Source organism: Anomaloglossus baeobatrachus, chromosome 5 (genome assembly GCF_048569485.1).
Source record: "Anomaloglossus baeobatrachus isolate aAnoBae1 chromosome 5, aAnoBae1.hap1, whole genome shotgun sequence".
Taxonomy (NCBI): Eukaryota; Metazoa; Chordata; class Amphibia; order Anura; family Aromobatidae; genus Anomaloglossus; species Anomaloglossus baeobatrachus.
In genome coordinates, this window is record NC_134357.1 from 227690935 (window position 1) to 227717084 (window position 26150).

Sequence of the window (26150 nt, forward strand, 5' to 3'; positions counted from 1 at the left end):
CCAAAAGGTGGCAGCATAATCCTGGAAGAAATAAAGAATTGAGCTAAACCAGGCGGAACCCTCTTTATTTCTTCCAGGATTCTGCTGCCACCTTCTGGCCATTTATCATTATTGCTTCCAATCCTATGTTTTTCTCTGGATTACTTGCTGTGATTGTGAACCATGTGATATATTTTTTCATATGCCGACTTAAATCATTACACAAAAGGTTAAAGGGATGTGATAAAATTAAAACAATAACTTTTCTTAACCGTGCCATTAAAAAAATAACTCATCTAACAAAATAAAGTGATCATACTGCTAAATTAATAGAAAATAATTCTTGCAATGTGACAAGGAAAAATAAAAAAGTGGTCTTTAAATCCCAAAGCTGGCTGTGTTGTTAGGGGTTAATGGAGTACCTTTTACATTTCAGAGGTTTTAAGAAGCCACAATAAGGCCATATACATTGCCTACAAGTAGTATTCAACCCCCTGCAGATTTAGCAGGTTTACACATTCGGAATTAACTTGGGATTGTGACATTTGGACTGTAGATCAGCCTGGAAGTGTGAAATGCACTGCAGCAAAAAAGAATGTTATTTCTTTTTTTGTTTTTTTTTTTAAATTGTGAAAAGTTTTTTCAGAGGGTCATTTATTATTCAACCCCTCAAACCACCAGAATTCTGTTTGGTTCCCCTAAAGTATTAGGAAGTATTTCAGGCACAAAGAACAATGAGCTTCACATGTTTGGATTAATTATCTCTTTTTCCAGCCTTTTCTGACTAATTAAGACCTTCCCCAAACTTGTGAACAGCACTCATACTTGGTCAACATGGGAAAGACAAAGGAGCATTCCAAGGCCATCAGAGACAAGATCGTGGAGGGTCACAAGGCTGGCAAGGGGTTCAAAACCCTTTCCAAGGAGTTGGGCCTACCTGTCTCCACTGTTGGGAGCATCATCCGGAAGTGGAAGGCTTATGGAACTACTGTTAGCCTTCCACGGCCTGGACAGCCTTTGAAAGTTTCCACCCGTGCCGAGGCCAGGCTTGTCCGAAGAGTCAAGGCTAACCCAAGGATAACAAGGAAGGAGCTCCGGGAAGATCTCATGGCAGTGGGGACATTGGTTTCAGTCAATACCATAAGTAACGTACTCCACCGCAATGGTCTCCGTTCCAGACGAGCCCGTAAGGTACCATTACTTTCAAAGCGTCATGTCAAGGCTTGTCTACAGTTTGCTCATGAACACTTGGAGGACTCTGAGACAGACTGGTTCAAGGTTCTCTGGTCTGATGAGACCAAGATCGAGATCTTTGGTGCCAACCACACACGTGACGTTTGGAGACTGGATGGCACTGCATACGACCCCAAGAATACCATCCCTACAGTCAAGCATGGTGGTGGCAGCATCATGCTGTGGGGCTGTTTCTCAGCCAAGGGGCCTGGCCATCTGGTCCGCATCCATGCGAAGATGGATAGCACGGCCTACCTGGAGATTTTGGCCAAGAACCTCCGCTCCTCCATCAAGGATCTTAAGATGGGTCGTCATTTCATCTTCCAACAAGACAACGACCCAAAGCACACAGCCAAGAAAACCAAGGCCTGGTTCAAGAGGGAAAAAATCAAGGTGTTGCAGTGGCCTAGTCAGTCTCCTGACCTTAACCCAATTGAAAACTTGTGGAAGGAGCTCAAGATTAAAGTCCACATGAGACACCCAAAGAACCTAGATAACTTGGAGAAGATCTGCATGGAGGAGTGGGCCAAGATAACTCCAGAGACCTGTGCCGGCCTGATCAGGTCTTATAAAAGACGATTATTAGCTGTAATTGCAAACAAGGGTTATTCCACAAAATATTAAACCTAGGGGTTGAATAATAATTGACCCACACTTTTATGTTGAAAATTTATTAAAATTTAACTGAGCAACATAACTTGTTGGTTTGTAAGATTTATGCATCTGTTAATAAATCCTGCTCTTGTTTAAAGTTTGCAGGCTCTAACTTATTTGCATCTTATGAAACCTGCTAAATCTGCAGGGGGTTGAATACTACTTGTAGGCACTGTATATGAACCTTTATAGTGTGTTGCTATGAAGGTCTATCGGAGGTAAAACCATTTAAATCATAGAAAATTTGGACCATTAAATTAAAAAAATGAAATTAGAGAAAAAAAATCAACATTCTTAATGAAGACACAATACAAATGTATGTTCCTTTTTTAATTTTAGTTGCCGGGGATCTGAAATTGAAAGCAGAATACACAGGTATGTCTTATATACAAATGTGGATATCTTTATTCAATATTTTTGTAGCTAGTGATTAAAAAAAAACATCTATTACAGCAAAATAGTTATGCACAGATTTTTCATTTTTCACAGTCAGATTGTTTGAATGTTAAGTTTCTATCCCAGGTCACCAGCCTAAATTTTTTTTATTCCGAATTCCAAAACTATTGGATATTCAAATTTACACAAACAATTTTAAAATAAAAATCAATGATTCCAAGCAATGTCTACGGGTCAAATATGGATTTACGCTTTTGGTTTTCTTTTTAAAACGAGGACCCGTTAGTTCTCTTTGAGAAAGTAAAGATTTATATAACAAATATAAAAAGGTCTGGAGCAAGTGTCCTTAAATCCTGTGTTTCATTTTGCTTCGTAAATTCCTCCTACACGTCAAAGGGGTGTGCCCTAAAGAGTCAGCAATGATTTATCAGGGTCAGACTGTGCAGGGACACACCCTAAAGAGGTAACACCCAATTATCTATTTATTTATATGCTTTGGAGGAATAACAGGAATATTGTAGCACAATGTTGAGGTCTGAGCAATGATTTTCCAGAATTTATATTTTCTGGGGAACCTTTTATGACAGCAGTTGAGGGTATAATAGTGATTGGGAGAAGGCTGTACAACTTCTCAGGCTATGTGCCCACAGGAGTTTGTACCTGCGGATATATCCGCAGGTACATCCGCAGATTTCCCGCAGCTGCTCGCCAGAATCCGCAGCTATTTTTAGCTGCGGTAGTACAGCAAAATAGCTGCGGTAAACCTGCGGGCATTCGTGCGGCTTACCTACGGAAGTCCCGGTCTCAATCTCCATAGTGGAGGGCCGGGATTTCCGCAGGTAATTCCGCAGAAATAATTGACATGCAATTACGTGCAGCTGCGGGACATCCGCAGCATATTCCGCAGCATAGACACAGACACTCCCCATGTCCCATAGGATAACATGGAGAGTGTCTGTACATGCTGAAACCTGCGGATTTATCTGGAAAATCCGAGGATTTTCCGCAGATAAATCCACAGGATTTAATCTCCAGTGGGCACATAGCCTCATAGTTACTAAGAATTGAGAGATTCAAAAGTGTCTGCAAGTCAATATAAGCATTGCAGGGGCTGCAGCAGTGACATGAACTCCACGGCCTCTCCATAAAGCTGATTAGTGAGATTTCCAAGGAAATTGATCCATCAGTAGTCACTTTGGTAGTTTATACTCTTGAACAGGGTGTTTCATAATTAGCCGTAAGATTTTTGTAAAGCAAGTTTAGTTAGTTGGCTTATCAAAGACAACTATTTTAAAATAAAACATCTGCTGATTATCTTCAGTCCAGCTTTTGACATCCCTTGCCAACAATTGATTTTTAGATGTAAAGTTGTAAGCGGCAGACCATTTTTGCTGTAGAGATTGAGACAGGGGAATTGTAGCATTAAATGTTGACTATTAAAAAAACGTAAAGAGAACCTGTCACTAGATTCATGTGTAGCACCCCGGAACCCATCAGGGCACTACTAGGTACTGCATCCTAGCAAAGATGCAGGGCCTACCCCCAGGGACCTGGAAGAGCATTGTAGGTACCACCAAAACACATAACACTCCCAGTTTTCCCTCTCACAATCCAGGGTGACTGACTAGTCCGGGACCCAGTGGATGGCCACCCAGAGGTGGAGCCAGTCCAGTCCACTAGACGACAACCTATAGACAACAACTGACTAGTCTCATTTCTCCCTATAGTGTCATCTTTCACTATAGATCTATAAATGATCTGAAGTAGAACGGGGAGAAGGCAGCCAGAGGTGACACCTGACTAGTCTTATTTGTCCGTATAGCCCTCATCCAGATCTTCAAACTATGTTTTCTCTGTAACGCTTTAGCATTTCAAGAGATAAAATCCCTGATTGTAATTGTGTAGCCAGGCTCTGATTCATGTTGCCCGAGGTTTGAGCAGCATTAATCGAGTGACAGGTTCACTTTAAGTAGCTCCTTTTCACTTCAGCTTGGGCCTTCCTCTGTTACGACCATGTGCAGGAACAGAGCATATGAAGAGAGGTTGTCCTGATTGTACAACCAATTTCATGTTTCACTGAACTGGTCATTTTAATTAATTTTCAGAAATTTCATAAACTGGATTCAATTCAATCAACTTCATACAGCACAAGGTTTTGTAACATGAAAGTCTCTCTTTCTGCAGTGGGGTTTTACTCGTCGGTGTTTGGGGTTCTACAGCTCCTGTGTCTTTTCACCTGTCCTTTTATTGGCTTTGTGATGGACTGGAAGATGAAAGAGAGTGATGAAGAGTGAGTAACCAGTGACTAATCCATGGCAATTTGGCACATTAATCTTTTAAATAACTGAAATCTAATGGGCACATATCGTTAGCATTCCAAAATGCTTACCTTGAATACCGCACAGGTTTATGTGCCCAAAATGTTCAGCAAAAATTGTGACCAGAGCCTAAACGATTCCTCAATGTGTGCAATTCTGTGCTAGGGACACATTACACCGATAGGATCTTTTATAGCATCTCACTCTAAACCCATAGTTATTTGTAGTTGATCCCTTTACTTTCTGTGTTGGGGCACAGAACAGAAAATAGCCTCATAGCAGTATTCATCTTCACCAAACCTTTCAGTTGGCATGCAGATTTTCCTGGCATTCACCAAATGGAGACTTGTCTATCAGATGCCACATAGATAAGTGTAACATATCACTACATAGAACCCTTTTCCACTGCTCCAGATGCCAATGGTGGCAGCCTTATCATCCGTCCATTCAATGTCTGGTGCTGTCCTTGGTGTGGTGAGGCTTTCATACAGCTGTTGGCCATTGATGATTTTATACACTACTTGGCAATAGGGATTAATAATAAACCTGAATTCTATGATTCAGGGATATGTCCTTATACTTTTGGTGATAGGGAGAAGTCAGCACATACACTATACTATTGTTTAAGCCAGATGAATTAAAACTTATTTACATTGATTGATAGTTGTTACATTTTTTAATACTGCTGTTTTCTGCACCAATTACTTGTGTTTTTTCATTACTTTTTTTAGTGTGTATTTAATATGTGTTTTTATCATTTTTTTAGCTGTATTTTTTGTTTGTTTTTGGTATGTTTTTATGTTTTATATAAAACTGCTTTCTTTTCACATTTTAATTTGCATAAAAATAAAAAACAACAGAAAAAACCCACTGCAAAAACGCGATGTGTGAAGATAGCCTTACTTGGCTTCGATAAAACTTTACTGGTAAAGCCATGTGCTGGTTACATGCATTTTCTATTGCTTTCATGCATTGGAAACACATTAAAAGACATGCATTTTTTTTGTTTCCAGATTTTCTTCATTTTATTCATATCTATAGGGATTATCCTTCAAATAATATGCATATTTACTGCAAGAGAAGTTGACATGTTGCAGATTTCAAAAATGCAACAGAGGTCAGTTTCTGCTCCTTAAAACAAAAAGCAGTGGGCACGAGATATATAAATCACATCCACTTTGCTAGAACTGGAAATTAATGTACAGCATGCACCTAAGGAAACCCCAGAAATTGAATGCGGATAGCAAAGTGGACCATCAATAATAAAACATAACTTTTACTAAAGTAGTTAAAAGTGACCAGGAGGTCAGAAAGTGTCCTCGTGACAAACAAACATAAATATTATCTAATATATAAAGCTCAGTATATGTATGTGTGTGTGTGTGTGTGTGTGTGTGTGTGTGTATGTATGTCCGCTAAAGGAATTTGCACCGTCGCAATTACAATCACGAAATTTTGCCCAGATGCCCCATGTGACTCGGGGAACATCATAGACTATGTTTGGGCTGGAGAATATAACCCCGTGCTTTCCAGTTACTCTACAAAAATCCTCCAGTCATTAAACTGAATGGAGGTGGGAGCTGCAGGCTATAAATAGCAACTGTCAATGGTTGCTATAGGAACAAAATAAACTGTTAGTATAACAAGCTTATGTGTGAGGTAAAAAGATGTCCGTGGTGAGACGGATAAAGAGAGACAGAGAGACAGACAGAGACAGCCGGGCAAAGAGACAGCCGGGCAAAGAGACAGCCGGGCAAAGAGACAGCCCTGGAAAGAGACAGACTGGCAAAGAGATAGACCTGGAAAGAGACAGACCTGGAAAGAGACAGACCGGGAAAGAGACAGACCTGGAAAGAGACAGACCTGGAAAGAGACAGCCCTGGAAAGAGACAGACTGGGAAAAAGACAGACCGGGAAAGAGACAGACCGGGAAAGAGACAGACCGGGCAAAGAGACAGACCGGGCAAAGAGACAGACCGGGCAAAGAGACAGACGAGGCAAAGAGACAGCCGGGCAAAGAGACAGACGGGCAAAGAGACAGACCTGGAAAGAGACAGACCGGGAAAGAGACAGACCGGGAAAGAGACAAAACGGGAAAAAGACAGATCGGGCAAAGAGACAGATGGGCAAAGAGACAGACGGGCAAAGAGACAGACGGCCAAAGAGACAGATAGGCAAAGAGACAGCCCTGGAAAGAGACAGACTGGCAAAGAGACAGACTGGCAAAGAGACAGACTGGCAAAGAGACAGACGGGGAAAGAGACAGACGAGCAAAGAGACAGACGAGAAAGAGACAGCCCTGAAAAGAAGCAGCTGGGCAAAGAGACAGCCGGGCAAAGAGACAGCCAGCCAAAGAGACAGACGGGCAAAGAGACAGCCCGGCAAAGGGACAGCCCGGCAAAGAGACAGCCCGGCAAAGAGACAGCCCGGCAAAGAGACAGACCGGGAAAGAGACAGCCCTGGAAAGAGACAGCCCTGGAAAGAGACAGCCCTGCAAAGAGACAGATCAGGAAAGAGACAGACCAGGAAAGAGACAGACCTAGAAACACACAGCCGGACAAAGAGACAGCCGGGCAAAGAGACAGCCGGGCAAAGAGACAGACGGGCAAAAAGACAGCTGGGCAAAAAGACAGAGAGAGAGAGAGAAACAGACAGATACAGAGATTGAGACAGATAGACTGATGCAAATACAGACAGATAGACACAGAGAGACAAGGAAAGAGAGAGACAGATAGAAAGACAGACAGACAGCGACACAGACAGAGACTGGGAGAGAGACAGAGAGACAGTTACAGTTACTATCCCGGGCAACGCCCGGGTGCTACAGCTATTGTGTTCTAAAAACAATAAGCAAAATAGATGTCTTTATATCAACCAGTCGTCAAAATGTAGAAAGCAGCCTGAAAACAAACACCTAGCTGATATAAATATATAACCAGTGACAACAAATACAGGATGATGACTACAAAAAAGGAGGAATGATAGTCGAAACAGGAACAATCTCACCATCTAATGTCCTGAAGAAATTTCACTTCTAGCAGCAGAAAATGAGGGCACATATTTCTGTCACACATTACCCCAAAGTACCAGAGTAACTGTCACTGCTCACATCCAACCCAGAGGTGTATCTAGGGGAATTGGCAGGGCATGGGTCGCGGGGCATGTTCCCCAGGCGCAACTGTCAGGGGGGCGCTGTCACACTGATCACACTGCTGACCCAGAAGTCAGGGCTGCAGCACAGAGGTGGCAGAGTGCTCCAGTAGAGCTGAAGACATCGAAGTGAAACAGTATGGGGTGAGGAGGCAGTATCTATGGCACAGTATGGGGGAACAGAGGGTGGAGAAAGGGGAAGTATCTATGGCACAGTAATTTGGAGAGAGACTGGGGAGGGAGAAGTATCTATGGATACAGTATGAGGGTGAAGAAATATCTGTTTACACAGTTTGGAGGGTGAGAGGATGGGGAGGGGAAAATATCTGTTTACACAGTATGTGGGAGAGAGGATGGGGAGGGGGAAATGTCTGTTTACACAGTATGGTGGGAGAGAGGATGCGGAGGGGGAAATATCTGTTTACACAGTATGGTGGGAGAGAGGATGGGGAGGGGGAAATATCTGTTTACACAGTATGGTGGGAAAGAGGATGGGGGAAATGTCTGATTACACAGTATGGTGGGAGAGAGGATGCGGAGGGGGAAATATCTGTTTACATAGTATTGTGGGAGAGAGGATGGTGAAAAGGAAATATCTGTTTACACAGTATGGTGGGAGAGAGGATGGGGATTCGGAAAGATCAGTTAACATAGTATTGTGGGAGAGAGGATGGTGAGGGAGAAATGTCTCTTTACACAGTATGGTGGGAGAGAGGATGGGTAGGGGGAAATATCTGTTGCGAGCATGAGCCGAGTGCCATACAACTTGCAATTGGATCACAGTTGCGGAAGAGAGGGAGCACTGTCTCCCTCTTCTTTCCTGCCTGTCAGCATACATCACACTACACTCTGATGACATCCGAATGCAGTGCGATATTTCACATGCACACATAGACGTTTATGGGTATGTGTGAGCCGAGACTCGCTGCCAAAATTAGCATGCGGCAATTCTTTTCTCATGCCGATATGGCATGAGAAATCAATCACAGATGGACACTGCCCCATAGTTTTGCACTGGTGCGAGTGCAGTCTGATGTTTTGTCTGTGCAAAATGCAAGTGGCACTGAGGCCTTGCTGTGTTTCCTGTATGGTCTGCAGTCTGATGATGACTGAAAACTCACAGGTATCTTCTTACCATTGCTAAAGGGAATCTGTTACCAGGTTTTTTTCTCCCCCATCTGAGAGCAGCACAATGTAGAGACAGAGACCCTGATTCCAGAGATGTCACGAAGCTATCATTTTGATAAAATCAATGTTTTCTCTGCTGCAGATAATCTAGCAGTTATACAGAGCTCATGAACATGCTGGACTACCTGCAGCACACCAAGTAGTCCTCTAATAATAATTTACTGCTGATTAAACAGTGATTGTATCAAAACTACACTAAGCAGCCCAGTAAGGGACATATTGCTGGAATCAGGATCTCTGCCAATAACTTATGCTTCTCTCAGATTAGGTGTTAAAACCTACTGACAGATTCTCTTTAATGATGTACTGGAAGTTGTAGGTTCATGCAATACAAATGTACACTATATGGGGCTGACCTGACATTACAATTGGTGTACCATGTATTGTTTGTGGTTCTGATGATGTATTTCTGTATTGATGCTGTGTTTCTGAACTGATGGGGTTATATGGATTTATTTCTGTACTGCTGGTGGTTCTGTTGATCAATTTCTTTACTGCTAGTGGTTCTGGTGATGAAGTTTTGTATTTCTGGTGGTTCTGGTGTGGTGATGAAGTTCTGTATTTCTGGTGGTTGTAATGCTGTGTTTCTGAACTGATGGTGTTATATGGTTGTATTCCTGTACTTCTAGTGGTTCTGATGATGAATTTCTTTACTACTTGTGGATCTGGTGATGAATTTCTGATGATGAATTTCTATACTGCTTTTGGGGGTAATGACGAATTTCTGTACTGTTCGTGGTGATAATGATGAATTTCTATACTGCTTTTGGTGATAATAATGAATTTCTGTACTGTTGGTGGTGGTGATGATGAATTTCTGTACTGTTGGTGCTTGTGATGCTGTGTGTCTGATGTCCTGAAGAAATTTCACTGGTAGCAGCAGAAGAGGGGGGCACATGTTTCCACCACACATTGCCCCAAAGTACCAGAGTAAAGGGTGCTTTACACGAGATGATCTATCGTGCGATAGATCGTCGGGGTCACGTTTTTTGTGACGCACATCCGGCATCGCTTGCGACGTCGGGCTGTGTGACACGTCCGAGCGACTTAGTATCGCTCACAAATCGTGAGTCATGTACTCGTCGCTCGGTTTCATAATCTCGTTTAATTAAAATGGCGCCGGTTGCTCATCGTTCCCGGGGTAGCACACGCCGCTCTGTGTGACACCCCGGGAATGATGAACAGCAGCTTACCTCCGTCCCGCGGCACCCGCTGGCTATGCGGAAGGAAGGAGGTGGGCGGGATGTGTACGTCCCGCTCATCTCCGCCCCTCCGCTTCTATTGGCCGGCCGCTGTGTGACGTCGCTGTGACGCCGAACGTCCCTCCCCCTTCAGGAAGAGGATGTTCACCGCCCACAGCGACGTCACACAGCAGGTAAGTGCGTGTGACGGGGGTTAACGACTTTGTACACCACGGGCAACTAATTGCCGTGACGCACAAACGACAGGAGCGGGTATGATCGATCGTGAAATTGCACGATAGATCATACCATGTAAAGCAGGCTTTACTGTCACCGCTCACATCCAACCTTCCCATCATCTGATGTCCTGAGGAAATTTCACTAGTAGCAGCAGAAGAGGAGGGCACATATTTCCACCACACACTGCCCCAAAGTACCAGAGTAACTGTCATCGCTCACATCCAACCTACCCAGAACTTTTCAGAACTGGAAATCAGCCAAAAAGTGTTGGCTATGTTATTTTTTATTTTCTAAAGATTTTCACAATTATGTAAAGGTTCACCAGAACTTTGACATTTATGCACTATACATAGAATAAGCATAAATATTTAATCAATGCTGTAGCCACAGCTACTTAAAACTATGAAGAGGGGGCAGGCCATGTATGACATCATCAGTGACGTCTGATGCTGCCGGCCCACCCTTTGTTCCTCTGTTCATTATTGTGCAGTTTGTACTGTGCATGCCCTAAAGAGGCTGCAATGCACAGTACAAACAGGACCATCTTGGAAGACGAAGGATGTCACCACGAGGAGAGAGGATCCTCCAATCACTGCCGAACACCAGGACTCCATTTGAACCTTGTGTCTTCAACGTCGGAGCCACTCACTGCTCGTGAGTATACCCTGTGTGTGTCTGTCTTTCGGCTCCTGTTTCTGGTTCATACACAGCGCCATAAGGGTGCTTTACACGCTGCGACATCGCTAACGATATATCGTCGGGGTCATGTCGTTAGTGATGCACATCCGGCGTCGTTAGCAACATTGCAGCGTGTGACACCAAGGAGCGACGATCAACGATCGCAAAAACGTCAAAAATCATTGATCGTTGACACGTCGCTCTTTTTCATAATATCGTTGGTCGTACATGCCGCTGGTTGTTCGTCGTTCCTGCAGCATCACACATCGCTATGTGTGACACCGCAGGAACGACGAACATCTCCTTACCTGCGTCCACCGGCAATGAGGAAGGAAGTAGGTGGGCAGATATTCGGCCCGCTCATCTCCGCCCCTCCGCTTCTATTAGCCGGCTGCCGTGTGACGTCACTGTGACGCCGCACGAACCGCCCCCTTAGAAAAGAAGCGGTTCGCTAACCACAGCGATGTCGCAGGGAAGGTAAGTCCATGTGACGGGTGTAAGCGATGTTGTGCGCCACGGGCAGCGGTTTGCCCGTGACACACAACCGACGGGGGCGATAGCGATATTGCAGCATGTAAAGTGCCCTTTACTGTATATACAGGTGCACGCTATAGTCTGCATTTAGTCTGTGCATACTAAATGTATATAATGTGGATATGTGTGTACAGTATAGTGCTGTGTATACACCATATGCAGCCCCTTCTATATTCTATTATATAGCTAGTAGCCTGTATCCACTGTATTTTTTTTTTATATATATATATATATATATATATACATACACAGTACAGACCAAAAGTTTGGACACACCTTCTCATCTCTAGAACAACTGTTAAGAGGAGACTTTGTGCAGCAGGCCTTCATGGTAAAATAGCTGCTAGGAAACCACTGCTAAGGACAGGCAACAAGCAGAAGAGACTTGTTTGGGCTAAAGAACACAAGGAATGGATATTAGACCAGTGGAAATCTGTGCTTTGGTATGATGAGTCCAAATTTGAGATCTTTGGATCCAACCACTGTGTCTTTGTAGAAAAGGTGAACGGATGGACTCTACATGGCTGGTTCCCACCGTGAAGCATGGAAGAGGAGGTGTGATGGTGTGGGGGTGCTTTGCTGGTGACACTGTTGGGGATTTAGTCAAAATTGAAGGCATACTGAACCAGCATACCTACAACAGCATCTTGCAGCGGCGTGCTATTCCATCCAGTTTGTGTTTAGTTGGACCATCAATTATTTTTCAACAGGACAATGACCCCAAACACACCTCCAGGCTGTGTAAGGGCTATTTTACTAATAAGGAGAGTGATGGGGTGCTACACAAGATGATCTGGCCTCCACAGTCACCAGATCTGAACCCAATCGAGATGGTTTGGGGTGAACTGGATCGCAGAGTGAAGGCAAAAGGGCCAACAAGTGCTAAGCATCTCTGGGAACTCCTTCAAGACTGTTGGAAAACCATTTCCGTTGACTACCTCTTGAAGCTCATCAAGAGAATGCCAAGAGTGTGCAAAGTAGTAATGAAAGCAAAAGGTGGCTACTTTGAAGAACCTAGAATATAAGACATATTTTCTGTTGTTTCCCACTTTTTTAAGTATTTCATTCCACATGTATTAATTCATAGTTTTGATGCCTTCAATGTGAATTTACAATTTTCAGAGTCATGAAAATAAAGTAAACTCAATGAATGAGAAGGTGTGGCCAAACTTTTGGTCTGTACTGTATATATATATATATATATAAATATGCATATGGCTGACGATTCTGTTTGGGGATCGTTATTTTGATAATGACTGGTGCGGACTGTTTGCAGAACTGGAGATTCTGGGGAAGGTTCGAGGGGTAGAGGCAGAGCTGGGGCACAGGCAGAGTCTCAAGGAGCCTGAAAATGTTGGCAGTATGGGGCCTCGAAATTAGTGGTGGCAGCCCTGATTTTAAATTTACTGTAAGTGTAGCGCCCCTGAGATCCTCAGGGTACTACAAGGAACTGCATCCTCTTGGAGATGCAGAACCTACCCCCTGGGACCTGGAGTACCAGTGCCAATTCCACCAACACACATCTAACTCCTAGTTCTCCTCTCCACACTGGGCATAAAGGGTTAACCATGTAAGGGGATGGTCGCCATGGGAAGGAGTCCCTTGGTATAGCCAGGCTGGTGGGAGGGGTTAGTCAGTTGGCAGTAAGGAAGAGAGAAGGGAGCACACAGGAGAGGTGTGCGGAGGTGCCAGAGCTGGGTCCGTGTAACGGTGACCCCGGGGGCACATGAGAGAGGTCGCCAGGACGGGTACAGAGATATCGCTGGGACCAGAGAACGAACGGGGCACAGGGCCCCAGGTCAAATGTCAAGTTTCAAACGGTTTGATAAATACCTGTACGGTGAGGACACCTTCACGGACTTCATTGAACCAAATAATCCGGGGGCATCAGCAGTAAACTAGGATCGGGCTTCGGACACTTACCTCCCCGCAGGGTCCGCACTGCACGCCGTACGGAGAAGGAGACTGTACCCCAAAAGGGACGGTCATGGTTCCCAAACGCTTCACGCTACGAGAACTCAATCTACAGAGAGTGAGGGACAGAGCAAGAAAAAAAACCCAGAGTATTTTCCTTGACTCTCTGGGCATCCCAACAGAACAATGCCTGGATCAAATCCAACCGTGTGTTGGTGGCACTGTATTCAATGCTTCGAATTAGGCACAGCTCCTGTAGTATCAGTTTATTGCTTACACTGTATGCCCACTCCGGTCTTTTTCCCAAGGTTGAGCTGGTGGGGTTGGGCATGTTTTTGTCTGATACCTGTATGCCTCACCTATAGCCTGTTGTTATGCCTATATGCTTCCCTGGTTGTTGAGGCCTTGGATGGTGTCTATGAACACCAGTCCCCTACAGCTAGCTCAGATCAGCAGAGCTGAGTAGTATCCTACCGGGATCAGTGGGTGCTTTCGTCGCTGGCCTAGATGTCTTCAGAAAGACTGTACAGACCAGGGCTCATCCCACTGATTGCCCGCACTCCTTCTCCATCGGCAAAACACTACTCACAACACAGGGTCATAGGGTGAGTGAACCACACATTGGCAAGAGATTATTGGTTCACCAACACTCAGCAAGAACACAAGATGGTACAAAAAACGGAGTTTCACCCTTACACTGGATCGCCAGGGCTTAACATTTTTGTGACTTTGGGGCTTCCAGGGCCAACCTTCCCAGTCCAGCAGCATCTCCTTTTTTGCGGGCACTTACTGAAAAGAGATACCGTCAAACTTAGGAAGCTGACCGAGCACAGCAAGTTATGTACCCAGGCGACCAAGTAGTCCCAGCTTGGGTTCTCCAAGTGAATTTATGAGCTCAGTTTTGAACAGTGAAGCAGTTCGGTGAACCTTGAGCTGGAGCCATGGATCCTAGGCTGAAATCCTATAGAATAAATCTTGAAGCAGTTCTGTGATTCCCCTAGATTTAACCGTAGCATCTTCTCTAGGGTCAGGTAGAATAACTCACTGGGAATTGAAGCAAGGCCTTTTATACCACTCCGTTCTCAATTCAGCGTATTAGGTCTTAGGGTACCGTCACACTTTAGCGATGCTCCAGCGATCCCACCAGCGTTCTGACCTGGTCAGGATCGCTGGTGCGTCGCTACATGGTCGCTGGTGAGCTGTCAATCAGGCAGATCTCACCAGCGACCAGTGACCAGCCCCCAGCCACCAGCGACGCGTGGAAGCGATGCTGCGCTTGGTAACTAAGGTAACTATCGGGTAACCAAGCGCTTGGTTACCCGATATTTACCTTGGTTACCAGCGCACACCGCTTAGCGCTGGCTCCCTGCACTCCTAGCCAGAGTACACATCGGGTTAATAAGCAAAGCACTTTGCTTATTTACCCGATGTGTACTCCGGCTACGTGTGCAGGGAGCAGGATGCTGGCACTGGCAGCCTGAGAGCGGCGGACGCTAGTAACCAAGGTAAATATCGGGTAACCTTGGTACGCTTGGTTACCCGATATTTACCTTGGTTACAGCTTACCGCAGGATGCCAGAAGCCGGCTCCCTGCACATTCAGATCGTTGCTCTCTCGCTGTCAAACACAGCGATGTGTGCTTCACAGCGGGAGAGCAACGTCCAAAAAATGAACCAGAGCAGTGTGTAACGAGCAGCGATTTCACAGCAGGGGCCACATTGCTGCTCAGTGTCACACATAACGAGATCGCTAATGAGGTCACTGGTGCGTCACAAAAACCGTGACTCAGCAGCGATCTCGCTAGCGATCTTGCTATGTGAGAAGTACCCCTTACAGGATTGGTTGATGGCTGCTCTCATTAGTCGCTAATTCAATCAGATTGCATAATTGCATAATTTTCCTCTCAATTATGAATTGAGAAGGGGTGAGGCAATACACATTTAAAAGACAATACACATTTACAAACAATAGGGCTCCATTCAGTCTCACATGAGACAATGTCTAACGTCTCTTGGTTTAACAAACAAAGGAACCATACATATGTCCAGAGCAGTTCACTCCCCACACAAGTGGCCAAATACTGAGTCGTCCAAATGACTTTACATGAGAAATGTAGAGTGACTTTTCAGTCCAAGAAAGGAGTGTCACTTTAATTTTACTGAAAAATGTATTCTTATAAGAAACAAGTATACAGATTCTATTAGGTTTATAAAACACAAAGAATTTGAGGTTTAAGCATACATACAGATTCTATTAAGAATATAAAACAGAAAGAATTTGAGGTTTAAGCATATGCTTTAAGCAGCGGCGGACTGGAGTACCTGGGGCCCACCAGGAAAAATCAATCTTGGGGCCCACCAGCACCATGCAGTTACCGTACTGTATATAGCAGGGGTGGGATTCAAATTTTTAACAGGTTCTCTGTAAACCCCGCCCATTTGAAAACCACACCCATTCTGTAACCACACCCATTCTGTTAGCCACACCCATTTTCACGCAATTTCCTCAACCAAAAAATACAAGTAATTTAAAGTAAAATCTCCTTCCCCTCCTGTACCGTCACTGTCTTGTCCAGCACCAGTTGTTCCAGTCACTGTCAGTCTTATTGTATTAAATGATTTTTATACAGTTTTTAAAAATTATTACTAAAGGAGCCCTGCTAAAATTGGAATTGGCCACCTTCCCGATACAGATCTCATCCCATTATGGCCTCTTTCCCCTGCAGATCCCATCCCATTATGGCCTCTTTCCCCTGCAGATCCCATCCCATTATGGCCTCTTTCCCCTGCAGATCCCATCCCATTATGTCCTCTTTCCCCTGCAGATCCCATCCCATTATGGCCTCTTTCCCCAGCAGATCCCATCCCATCTGCTCCTTTTCCCATATAGCTCCCATCTTATGTGGCCCCTCTCCCCATATAGCTGCCATCTTAATGCGGCTCCTCTCCCCATATAGCCACATATAGCTGCCATCTTATGTGGCCCCTCTCCCCATATAGCCACATATAGCTGCCATCTTAATGTGGCCCCTCTCCCCATATAGCCACATATAGCTGCCATCTTAATGTGGCCCCTCTCCCCATATAGCTCCCATCTCATGTGGCCTCTCCCCATATAGCCACATATAGCTGCCATCTTAATGTGGCCCCTCTCCCCATATAGCCACATATAGCTGCCATCTTATGTGGCCTCTCCCCATAGTCACATATAGCTGCCATCTTAATGTGGCCCCTCTCCCCATATAGGCACATATAGCTGCCATCTTATGTGGCCCCTCTCCCTGCATCTTCTCACTGAGCGCTTACCTGCTCCAAGCACCGGTGGCCTCTCCTCTGTCTTCCGTTCTCTGCGGCTCTCTGCACACTAAGGGTATGTGCGCACTAGGTGTTTTTTTCACACCGCTTTTTTTGTGTGTTTTTGGCCGGAAAAAAGGCACAAAAACGCACCCGCGGTAAAAACGCGATGCGTTTTACCGCGTTTTTTGCTGCGTTTTTGCTCACTGCTTTTTTATGCGTTTTTTTATCAGTGAACAATGCCATTAAAGATTGTTGAAAAAAAGGTCTGATGTCATTTCCTTCTTCAATATGTTCTTCATTCTCCACTAGTGTATGCAGGAGAGCAGACAGCAGCTGCAGAACCACAAGGCTCAGCATGCTCCATCCAGGACTGTATGCAGGAGTTTTTAGCCCTCCAAAAAAATGACGTGGGCTTCGCCATATTTTTGTATGCTGAGAAGTATACAAGGCACTCTCAAGATGATTTGAAGAAAAATGTATTCATGTGCGTAACAAAAACGTTTTCGGTCCTATGTGGACCTTCCTCAGTAGCACATGTGTGAGGGAACACGCTGTGTGGGCTGTCAGACGCGGAATCCACCGCTGTAATGGGGGCAGCCCATTTTTTCATATTTTTGTATGCTAGCCAGGTACAGCAGGCAGCTATGGGCTGCCCCCAAACCCCAGCTGCCTATGTGTACCCAGCTGGGAAGCCCTTTTTTTTTTTTTATTTCATGAATTTCATTAAATAATTAAAAAAAAAAAATGACGTGGGCTTCGCCCAATTTTTGAGTCCAGCCAGGTACAACTAGGCGGCTGGGGATTGGAATCCGCAGTGCAGGGTGCCCAAGATTTCTGGGCACCCCCTCTGCGAATTGCAGTCCGCAGCCACCCCAGAAAATGGCGCTTTCATAGAAGTGCCATCTTCTGGCGCTGTATCCAACTCTTCCAGCTGCCCTGATGTCGGGTGGCTCGCTGGGTAATAATGGGGTTAGGGCTAGCTGTATATTATCAAGTGGCCCTAAGCCCGAAATTCATGGTGTCACGCCAATATTAGACATGGCCACCATGAATTTCTAGTAAAGATAAAAAAAAACACAACACACAGAAAAATATTTTTATTAGAAATAAAACACAACACAATTAGTGACTCCATCATTATTGAAATAAAGAACCCCCCTCCTCCGCAGTAATCCTGGGTCAAGGGTCCCACGCCGTCCAATCCGGATCCAATATCCTCTGATCGGTTTGCTGGAAGGCAAAGCGATCTGATGATGTGTCAGGATCAAGGATGTGAATTCCATCACTCAGCAGCTGATTGTATAAAAGCTGTTTATACAATCAGCAGATGCATCAGTGCAAAAAAAAAAAAAAAACTACACACTTCAGTGCAGATTCCTGTCAGACCGATCAATGCAGGACCCGGCGGTAATCAGCTGATAAAGTCTCCTGACGGCATCAGCTGATAGTTTAGCCGGCCGGGTAGTAAAAAGCCGGCGTCACCGCTGTCAATGTCAGCTGATTCAGGTGACCGCATCAGGTGATCAGTGCCAGGTCCTGCAGCTATCGGAGGTGTCCCGGCCGTCTGCACACAGCCGGAGCAGGGGTGGCGGTACCGGGAGAAGAGCTGGGAGCGGACATGGCACCGGGAGGCTGCAGACAGGTGAGTATGACATTTTTTTCTCTACTGTCACTTTTGACTTCACAGCTGCTTCCAACTCCTGCCCGGACATGGCACAGGACGGGAGATGGAAGTAGCGGTGCAGGTACTGGGAGGATTCACGCTTCTGTGTTTACCAACAGAAGGAATCCTCTTCCTGTACACGTCACTGTACTACTCACCCCTTGCATTTACAGACGCGTTTTTAGTTAGAAGCGCAGCTATATTTGCAATATGTGTTTTTCATTGCGTTTTTGAACATCTCATTGAACTCAATGGGTGGAAAACGCAGTGAAAACGCAAAAAAGCGCTGTGTGCGGACAGCACTTCTGAAAACCCATAGACATTGCTGGGGAAGCAATGTCCCATAGTTTTCTGCAAATAAAACGCTGCTAAAAACGCAGCAAAAACGTCTAGTGCGCACAGGGCCTGATGCTGACAGACGGCAGGAGGAGGAGCTACCTCCCCACACTGCCGTGACCTCTGCAGCGTCAGCACGTCGCTGCACGCCGGGTCAGGGTCCACTGAACCCGGAAGTGTGGCGCATACGGAGGTACAGGGATTCATTTGTGTCAGTGTCTTAAAGAGACACTAACACAAATGAATACAGGGAACCGGATCGCTGGAGCTGTTTCTTGCTAGTTCTGGGAACCGGCTGCTATTTTAACAACCGGTTCTCCAGAACCAGACAGAACCGGCTGAATCTCACCCCTGACTGTGCAGACATTTGAATGGAATAAGGGTTAATGTTACTGATCTGATTGCCCACAGTCTCCACATGCCAAACCGCCCCTCCCCCCCGGGCCCCTGCTTGCCCCCCTGGGCCCCCGCACCCCCCCTGGGCCCCTGTTTGCCCCCCTGGGCCCCCGTACACCCCCCCTGGGCCCCCGAACCCCCCCGGGCCCCTGCTTGCCCCCCTGGGCCCCCGTACACCCCCCCTGGGCCCCCAAACCCCCCCAGGGGCCCCTGCTTGCCCCCCTGGGCCCCCGTACACCCCCCCGGGGCCCCTGCTCGCTTCTCGGGCCCCCGCCTCCCCCCCCCCGGGGCCCCCGACTTCTATACTCACGTGCTGCTGCTGCAGCCTGGCCTGGGGTGACGCCGGGTCCGTCCTGTGCAGCGCGCGATGCTGCCAGCACCTGCGCAGGAAGGAAGCAGTCATCGCTCTGAGACTGCTTCCTCCTGCAGTGTCGCTGCGCAGATGAGTTAGAGCGGCACTGACAGCGACAGCAGGCAGAGCTGGAGATCGCGCTCCCTGCTTGCCACTGCAGAGGCAATGGGATTGTCACTAATCATATCGGCAATGTGCCGATATGATTAATGAAATTACCGGCCGGGGGGGGGGCTCTCACACATATCCATAGGGGCCCAAGGGGGGTAGGGGGGCGGGGCCTAGGGGGCATGGCCATCAATAGCAGGGGCCCACCGGGGGTTCTCCCGACCTCCTGGTGGGCCAGTCCGCCCCTGGCTTTAAGTATCCTTTTTTGTCACTAATGACCTTCTAACAGTAGGTGTAAGCCATGTAGGATTTACTTATTGTGGCTTATACTTCTTACCTATAGGCACAACAGTATGAATAAATTGACCCTCCACCCTGGGATAGGAAAGTCACTCTCCTTTTCTCTTTTACCTTGTAAATTTACCCTACCTGATACCTTCCATTTACCTCCTCTGATGAGATCAGTGTTCCATTCATTCTACATCCAAGATGGTCACAGCAGTGTCATTTGTAATGTAGTGGTAAGTCTAAACCACGCTTCCCATGCCTTTTCTACCCCATAGCAGGTTATATAATGACATGTGAGAAAAAAATCGTACCATATCTCTGGATGAAAATTGAACCATTCTTTTATACTGTTGTGTCACCCTAACCTAACACTATCCAATCTCAAACAAAGTTTCCCAATTTCTATCATATATTGTAAAATCACTTTCTTATTACATGCTCCCCTCATGTTTTAACTTTTATTGTTGTTGTTGTTGTTGTTTAGGTCTAAGACTGTGCAGAAACTCACCAATGCTACCAGAGCATTTGTTTTCACAAACATAATACTTATTATATTTGGAGTTACGTGTTTGATTAACAATCTCCCATTACAAGTAAGTGATCAAAATTGTCATAATTATTATAGTTCAAGTTAAAATCTGTTTTTCTGTCATAGGGCATAGAATTAAATTGTAAAAATTCCTAATCTAAACTAATAAATCATTTTCTGAGAAGTGTCCATCAATTGGTTTTGTATACAGAATAAGGATACTGCACAGTGCCTGTCCTGTACACTGAGTGTTAGGGTTCACTCACACTACAGTATAACACAGACGAATGCTATCTGATATTTTATCGGGACTTGGCCCCATGTTATACTATGGAGCAGTGCTCATTGTTTGTTTTTCCTCATGCCAATTAGGCAAAAGAAAAAACAAATGCTGCATGCTGCAATTGGCAATGTATATCGGATCACGTGTACCTATATAAATCTGTCAGACGACACTTGGATGTCATCGGATGGCGGTCCAATATACGCAAAGACAGGCAATACAGGCAATCTCACATGCGAGACACTCAGCGCAGTAAAATGATACTCGGCTCACGCTCGTCACAGAGTTTCAGCAGTTTCATTACACCCAGTATGCAGGACAGGCGAGGTGGTACTGTGCAGTGTATATACAGTTTACAGAATAATACAGATACTGAGAATTACACTAAGTAAACAGGACAGGAAACATGGTACTGTGCAGTGTATATAAACAGGATAATACAGATACTGAGAATTAGGCCTAGGCCTCGGACAGTGGACTATGATAAAAAAAAATCAAATGTCACTCAGACCAATGTTACTCTACCATGCATTTCCCATCTACAATTTTTTTTCTCTGGTGGAATCACACAGAGAAAGCAATCACAGCATGCTGCGAGTGTATGTGACAGCCGTATTCACTCGCACCCATACAAGTCTATGGGTGCGAGTGAAACATCAGACACTGCACTCGGATGAGATCCTAGTGCAGTGCAATATACGCATCCGCTGACAATGGAGGAGATGGAGAGATTAATCCCTCCCTGTCTTCTGCATCTCCCTCCCTCTGTTCTGCAGCTGTCATCCGATCGCAGGATCGGATCACAATTGCTTGATACTCGGCTCACGCTCACAGCAGAGCGAGAGCTGAGAGGTCATTAGCATTTCGCATCCAATGTTCTCGCATCAAATGCTATACGCTCGTGTGGCCCCGGCCTTACACCCAGTACACCGGAAAGGAGAAATGCAGGCTATATCCAACAAAAACATACTAAATTAAATCTTCATATCTGTATTAATGTGTTAATTTACTAGTGCATCTCAATGAATTAGAATATCATTAAAAAGTTAATTTATTTCAGTAATTCAATATAAAAAGGGAAATGTGTATATTGTACAGAGTCATTACCAACAGAGTGATCTATTTCAAGTTTTTATTTCTTTTAATGTTGATGATTATGGCTTATAACCAATGAAAACACAAAAGTCATTATCTCAGAAAATTAAAATAATTACCACAAAACACCTGCAAAGGATTCTTAAGCGTTTAAAATGGTCCCTAAAGGCCCAGTCACACTAAACAACTTAGCAGCGATCCCAACAACGATCCAACCTGATAGGGATCGCTGGTAAGTTGCTAGGAGGTTGCTAGTGAGATGTCACACTGCGACGCTCCAGCAATCCCACCAGCAACCTGACCTGGCAGGGATCGCTGGAGCGTGGCTACACGAGTTGCTGGTGAGCTCACCAGCAACCAGTGACCAGCCCCCAGCCAGCAGCGCCGCGTGGAAGCGATGCTGCGCTTGGTAACTAAGGTAAATATCGGGTAACCAACCCAATATTTACCTTGGTTACCAGCGCACACCGCTTAGCGCTGGCTCCCTGCTCTCCTAGCTACAGTACACATGGGGTTAATTACCCCATGTGTACTGCAGCTACATGTGCAGAGAGCAGGGAGCCGCGCACACTGCTTAGCGCTAGCTCCCTGCTCTCCTGGCTACAGTACACATGGGGTTAATTACCCGATGTGTACTGCAGCTACATGTGCAGAGAGAAGGAGCCGGCACTGACAGCGAGAGCGGCGGAGGCTGGTAACAAAGGTAAATATCGGGTAACGAAGGTAAGGGCTTCTTGGTTACCCGATGTTTACCGTGGTTACCAAAGTCCGCAGAAGCCGGCTCCTGCTCCCTGCACATTTAGTTGTTGCTCTGTTGCTGTCACACACAGCGATGTGTGCTTCACAGCAGGAGCGCAACAACTAAAAAATGGCCCAGGACATTCAGCAACAACCAACGACCTCACAGCAGGGGCCGGGTTGTTGCTGGATGTCACACACTGCAACATCACTAGCAACATCGCTGTTATGTCACAAAAGTTGTTCGTTAGCAGCGATGTTGCTAGCGATGTTGTTTAGTGTGACTGGGCCTTTAGTCTTATTTAGTAGGCTACACAATCATGGGAAAGACTGCTGACTTGACAGATGTCCAGAAGGCAGTCATTGACACACTCCACAAAGAGGGTAAGCCACAAAATGTCATTGCTAGAGAAGGTGGCTGTTCAAAGAGTGCTTTATCCAAACATATTAATTGATAGTTGAGTGGAAGGAAAAGTGTGGTAGAAAAAGGTGCACAAGCAACCAGGATAACTGCAGCCTTCCATTGTTTAGAAAAGCAATTTCAATTAATAATTTAGAGGATCAATTTGAAACCATTAAGCTACTCTCTAAAACATAACATTTATTATATTTATATTAAAATACTATAGCAATCAATACAAGATTGGAAAAATTTCCAGATATATCAAAAAACATCAACGTCGTGATTAGTGATAGTTCAGTGAAATCCTAATATAGGTCAGTGGGCAAGGGGTGTACACCACCAGTTGTATTTAATTAGGTATATAGTTATGATAAACTAAGGGGGTCTAAATACTCCCTGATATTAACCCTACCTGGCAACGGAGGTCAATCACACCTTAATTTTTTGGGTGCCCCCCGTTCCTCGGCGGCTATCCCTAATTGCCCCTGTCACTATACTAATAATAATCTTATTAACCCACCACCAGGAAATGTGCTGGAGTGCAGATTCAGTCATATGTCATAATAATTTCAATACACAGGATTATGTCCAAATTTCATGTAAATACTTGAAATTACAATTCTCAGTCTAGAAATTAGCCTGTGCGGCTGTACAACTGAGAACATACATAAATTAATGGGTCTAATCAGAATGATGGACCTATGGTCCCGGTACTTATCCTGCCAGGACTAGCTTGATCGCAGCTTGATCCCGACGCGTTTCCCCCCAACGTCTTGGGGTTCATCAGGGGATATCAGTATATCAAATTATTTTTAATTAATTTGGGCCATCAATCTATAATGAAAAGGGGTAAATATTCCTTAGTTACATCTATGACACTTTGATTAACATATGACCCATAGTGAATTGCACATACCTCCTCATCATATCAATCCATGTATCAGGAATTCTGTATAGTCCTCATATGGTTCAGTCAGAGTTCTATTGGAGTTTTGTAACCCCCCAACATCTGATATTCAATATAGATAGTATAAGCGCCCCCAGCAGCAATACTCTAGAGGACTCTGCAGCTAGTGAGTGCCTGCAATGGCAACGTTTCACTGCTGTATCCAATCCATATGTCTGGTGCGCGTGCTAGATTAGTGTATATATAAGGGTAATGCTCCCCTCCCCCAAAACCACAGGCAACTCTGCCATTTCCGTTTTTCAATTTCCCGCCCGTGGGCGGTGTTATTGTGACAGTATCAATCGATCATTGGGCGGCCAGACCATGTGGTCCATAGCAACCCATGTGGGACGCTTCTTAGTACCGCCTCCTCATTCATTATGATGAGTACAGCAGGGAAAGTCCACGTTGCTTATCCGGTTACACGCCCACCCAGAAATTCATTGGGCGGCCAGACCATGTGGTCCGTAACGACCCACGTGGGGCGCTTCTAATTACCGCCTCCTCATTCATTAGGATGAGTGCGGCCAAGAGGTCTACACTTGGTTTTCCCGGTTATACGCCCACCCGATCGTTCATTGGGCGGCCAGACCATGTGGTCCGTAGCGACCCACGTGGGACGCTTCTTAGTACCGCCTCATCATTCATTGTGAGGTGTGCAGCAAGAAAAGTCTGCACTTCCTACAGAGTACTACTGCGTTCCACCCGCCCAGTGAATAAACTTTCTCTATAGGCGGCGGAAATGCTATGTGCTGCAGAAAGTCTGACAGCATAGAAGCTGCGTTCCACCTGATAGTTCTCAGAAATGCTCAGGACTATGTAAAGATTCCTCAGTCGGTCGATTTTGTTATTAGTTGTGATGATACATTAAATAGATCTCAATAGTAACCATTATTATCATCAGATTGTCCCATCAGAGCACAATTAATATAATTTCCATACTGTCACATCTGTTTTTTCCACAGATACCATAATATTGGGGTATTATATGAAAAAGGCCATGTAAACCAGCCCTATATTAATTGATTGATAACATCCTTCATCCTTTATTATTGTTTTATATAGGAAAGGGGGGTGTGGGGGGGGGGGGGGGGGGGGGGCCTTATTTTTGCAATTAATCACATAATGTACTACGAATTCCAAATTCTGGGTCCTTATGCTGTATAGATCTCCTATATGGAGGATGAGGGGAGTGCAATTCAATACGTTATCTACATTTTATCTCATATCAGAAATGAAATTAACACCCTTCTCCCAGGTGTTATGCTGGAATTTTTTAGTCTATAATCCAATATATCGGGGTTTTTTTTGATAGGATGAAAAAAGAGGCCCTTCTTAGATAAAACTGGCAAAACTGAGAATTTCATTCAGACCTCTAGGATTAAGTGTATCAAGCAGATAGGTCCATTTTGCCTCCCGCTGCAGGATTCTTTTATCCCAGTTACCCTTCCTTGGAGATTTCGATATAACCTCAATAACCTGAAACTGGATGGATTTCGGGTTTCCCTGGTGGCATTGTATCACATGTCTGGCAATAGGTGTATCTCGCCTGTGTAATATGTCACCCAGGTGTTCTCCTATCCTTATACGAAGCTGGCGTTTCGTCTTGCCAATATAGCTCAATGGGCACGAGCATGTACATCTATAGACAACTCCCTCTGTCCGACAGTTGGCAAAACTATTGATAAAAAATCTTCTGCCTGTAGTCAGATTAACAAAGGTTTTTGTCTGGTCAATGTATGGGCAATAGCTGCAAGAGCCGCATCTAAATGTGCCAATCGGTCTACGATCCAGCCAGGTTCCCTCCCCTCTTTTTTGCTCAAAATGGCTGTGGATCGTAGACCGATTGGCACATTTAGATGCGGCTCTTGCAGCTATTTGCCAACTGTCGGACAGAGGGAGTTGTCTATAGATGTACATGCTCGTGCCCATTGAGCTATATTGGCAAGACGAAACGCCAGCTTCGTATAAGGATAGGAGAACACCTGGGTGACATATTACACAGGCGAGATACACCTATTGCCAGACATGTGATACAATGCCACCAGGGAAACCCGAAATCCATCCAGTTTCAGGTTATTGAGGTTATATCGAAATCTCCAAGGAAGGGTAACTGGGATAAAAGAATCCTGCAGCGGGAGGCAAAATGGACCTATCTGCTTGATACACTTAATCCTAGAGGTCTGAATGAAATTCTCAGTTTTGCCAGTTTTATCTAAGAAGGGCCTCTTTTTTCATCCTATCAAAAAAAA

General features: G+C 45.2%; 1 protein-coding gene across 1 annotated transcript in view; it reads left to right on the forward strand.

Annotated features, from left to right (window-relative positions):
* SLC43A1 (solute carrier family 43 member 1) overlaps positions 1-26150 on the forward strand; it is a 255398-nt gene that overhangs the window by 198448 nt on the left and 30800 nt on the right. Inside the window, exons 10-12 of the mRNA XM_075349143.1 lie at positions 2206-2241; positions 4447-4552; positions 20389-20497. Coding sequence (XP_075205258.1) covers positions 2206-2241; positions 4447-4552; positions 20389-20497 — 251 coding nt within the window. The remainder of the gene's footprint in view (positions 1-2205; positions 2242-4446; positions 4553-20388; positions 20498-26150) is intronic.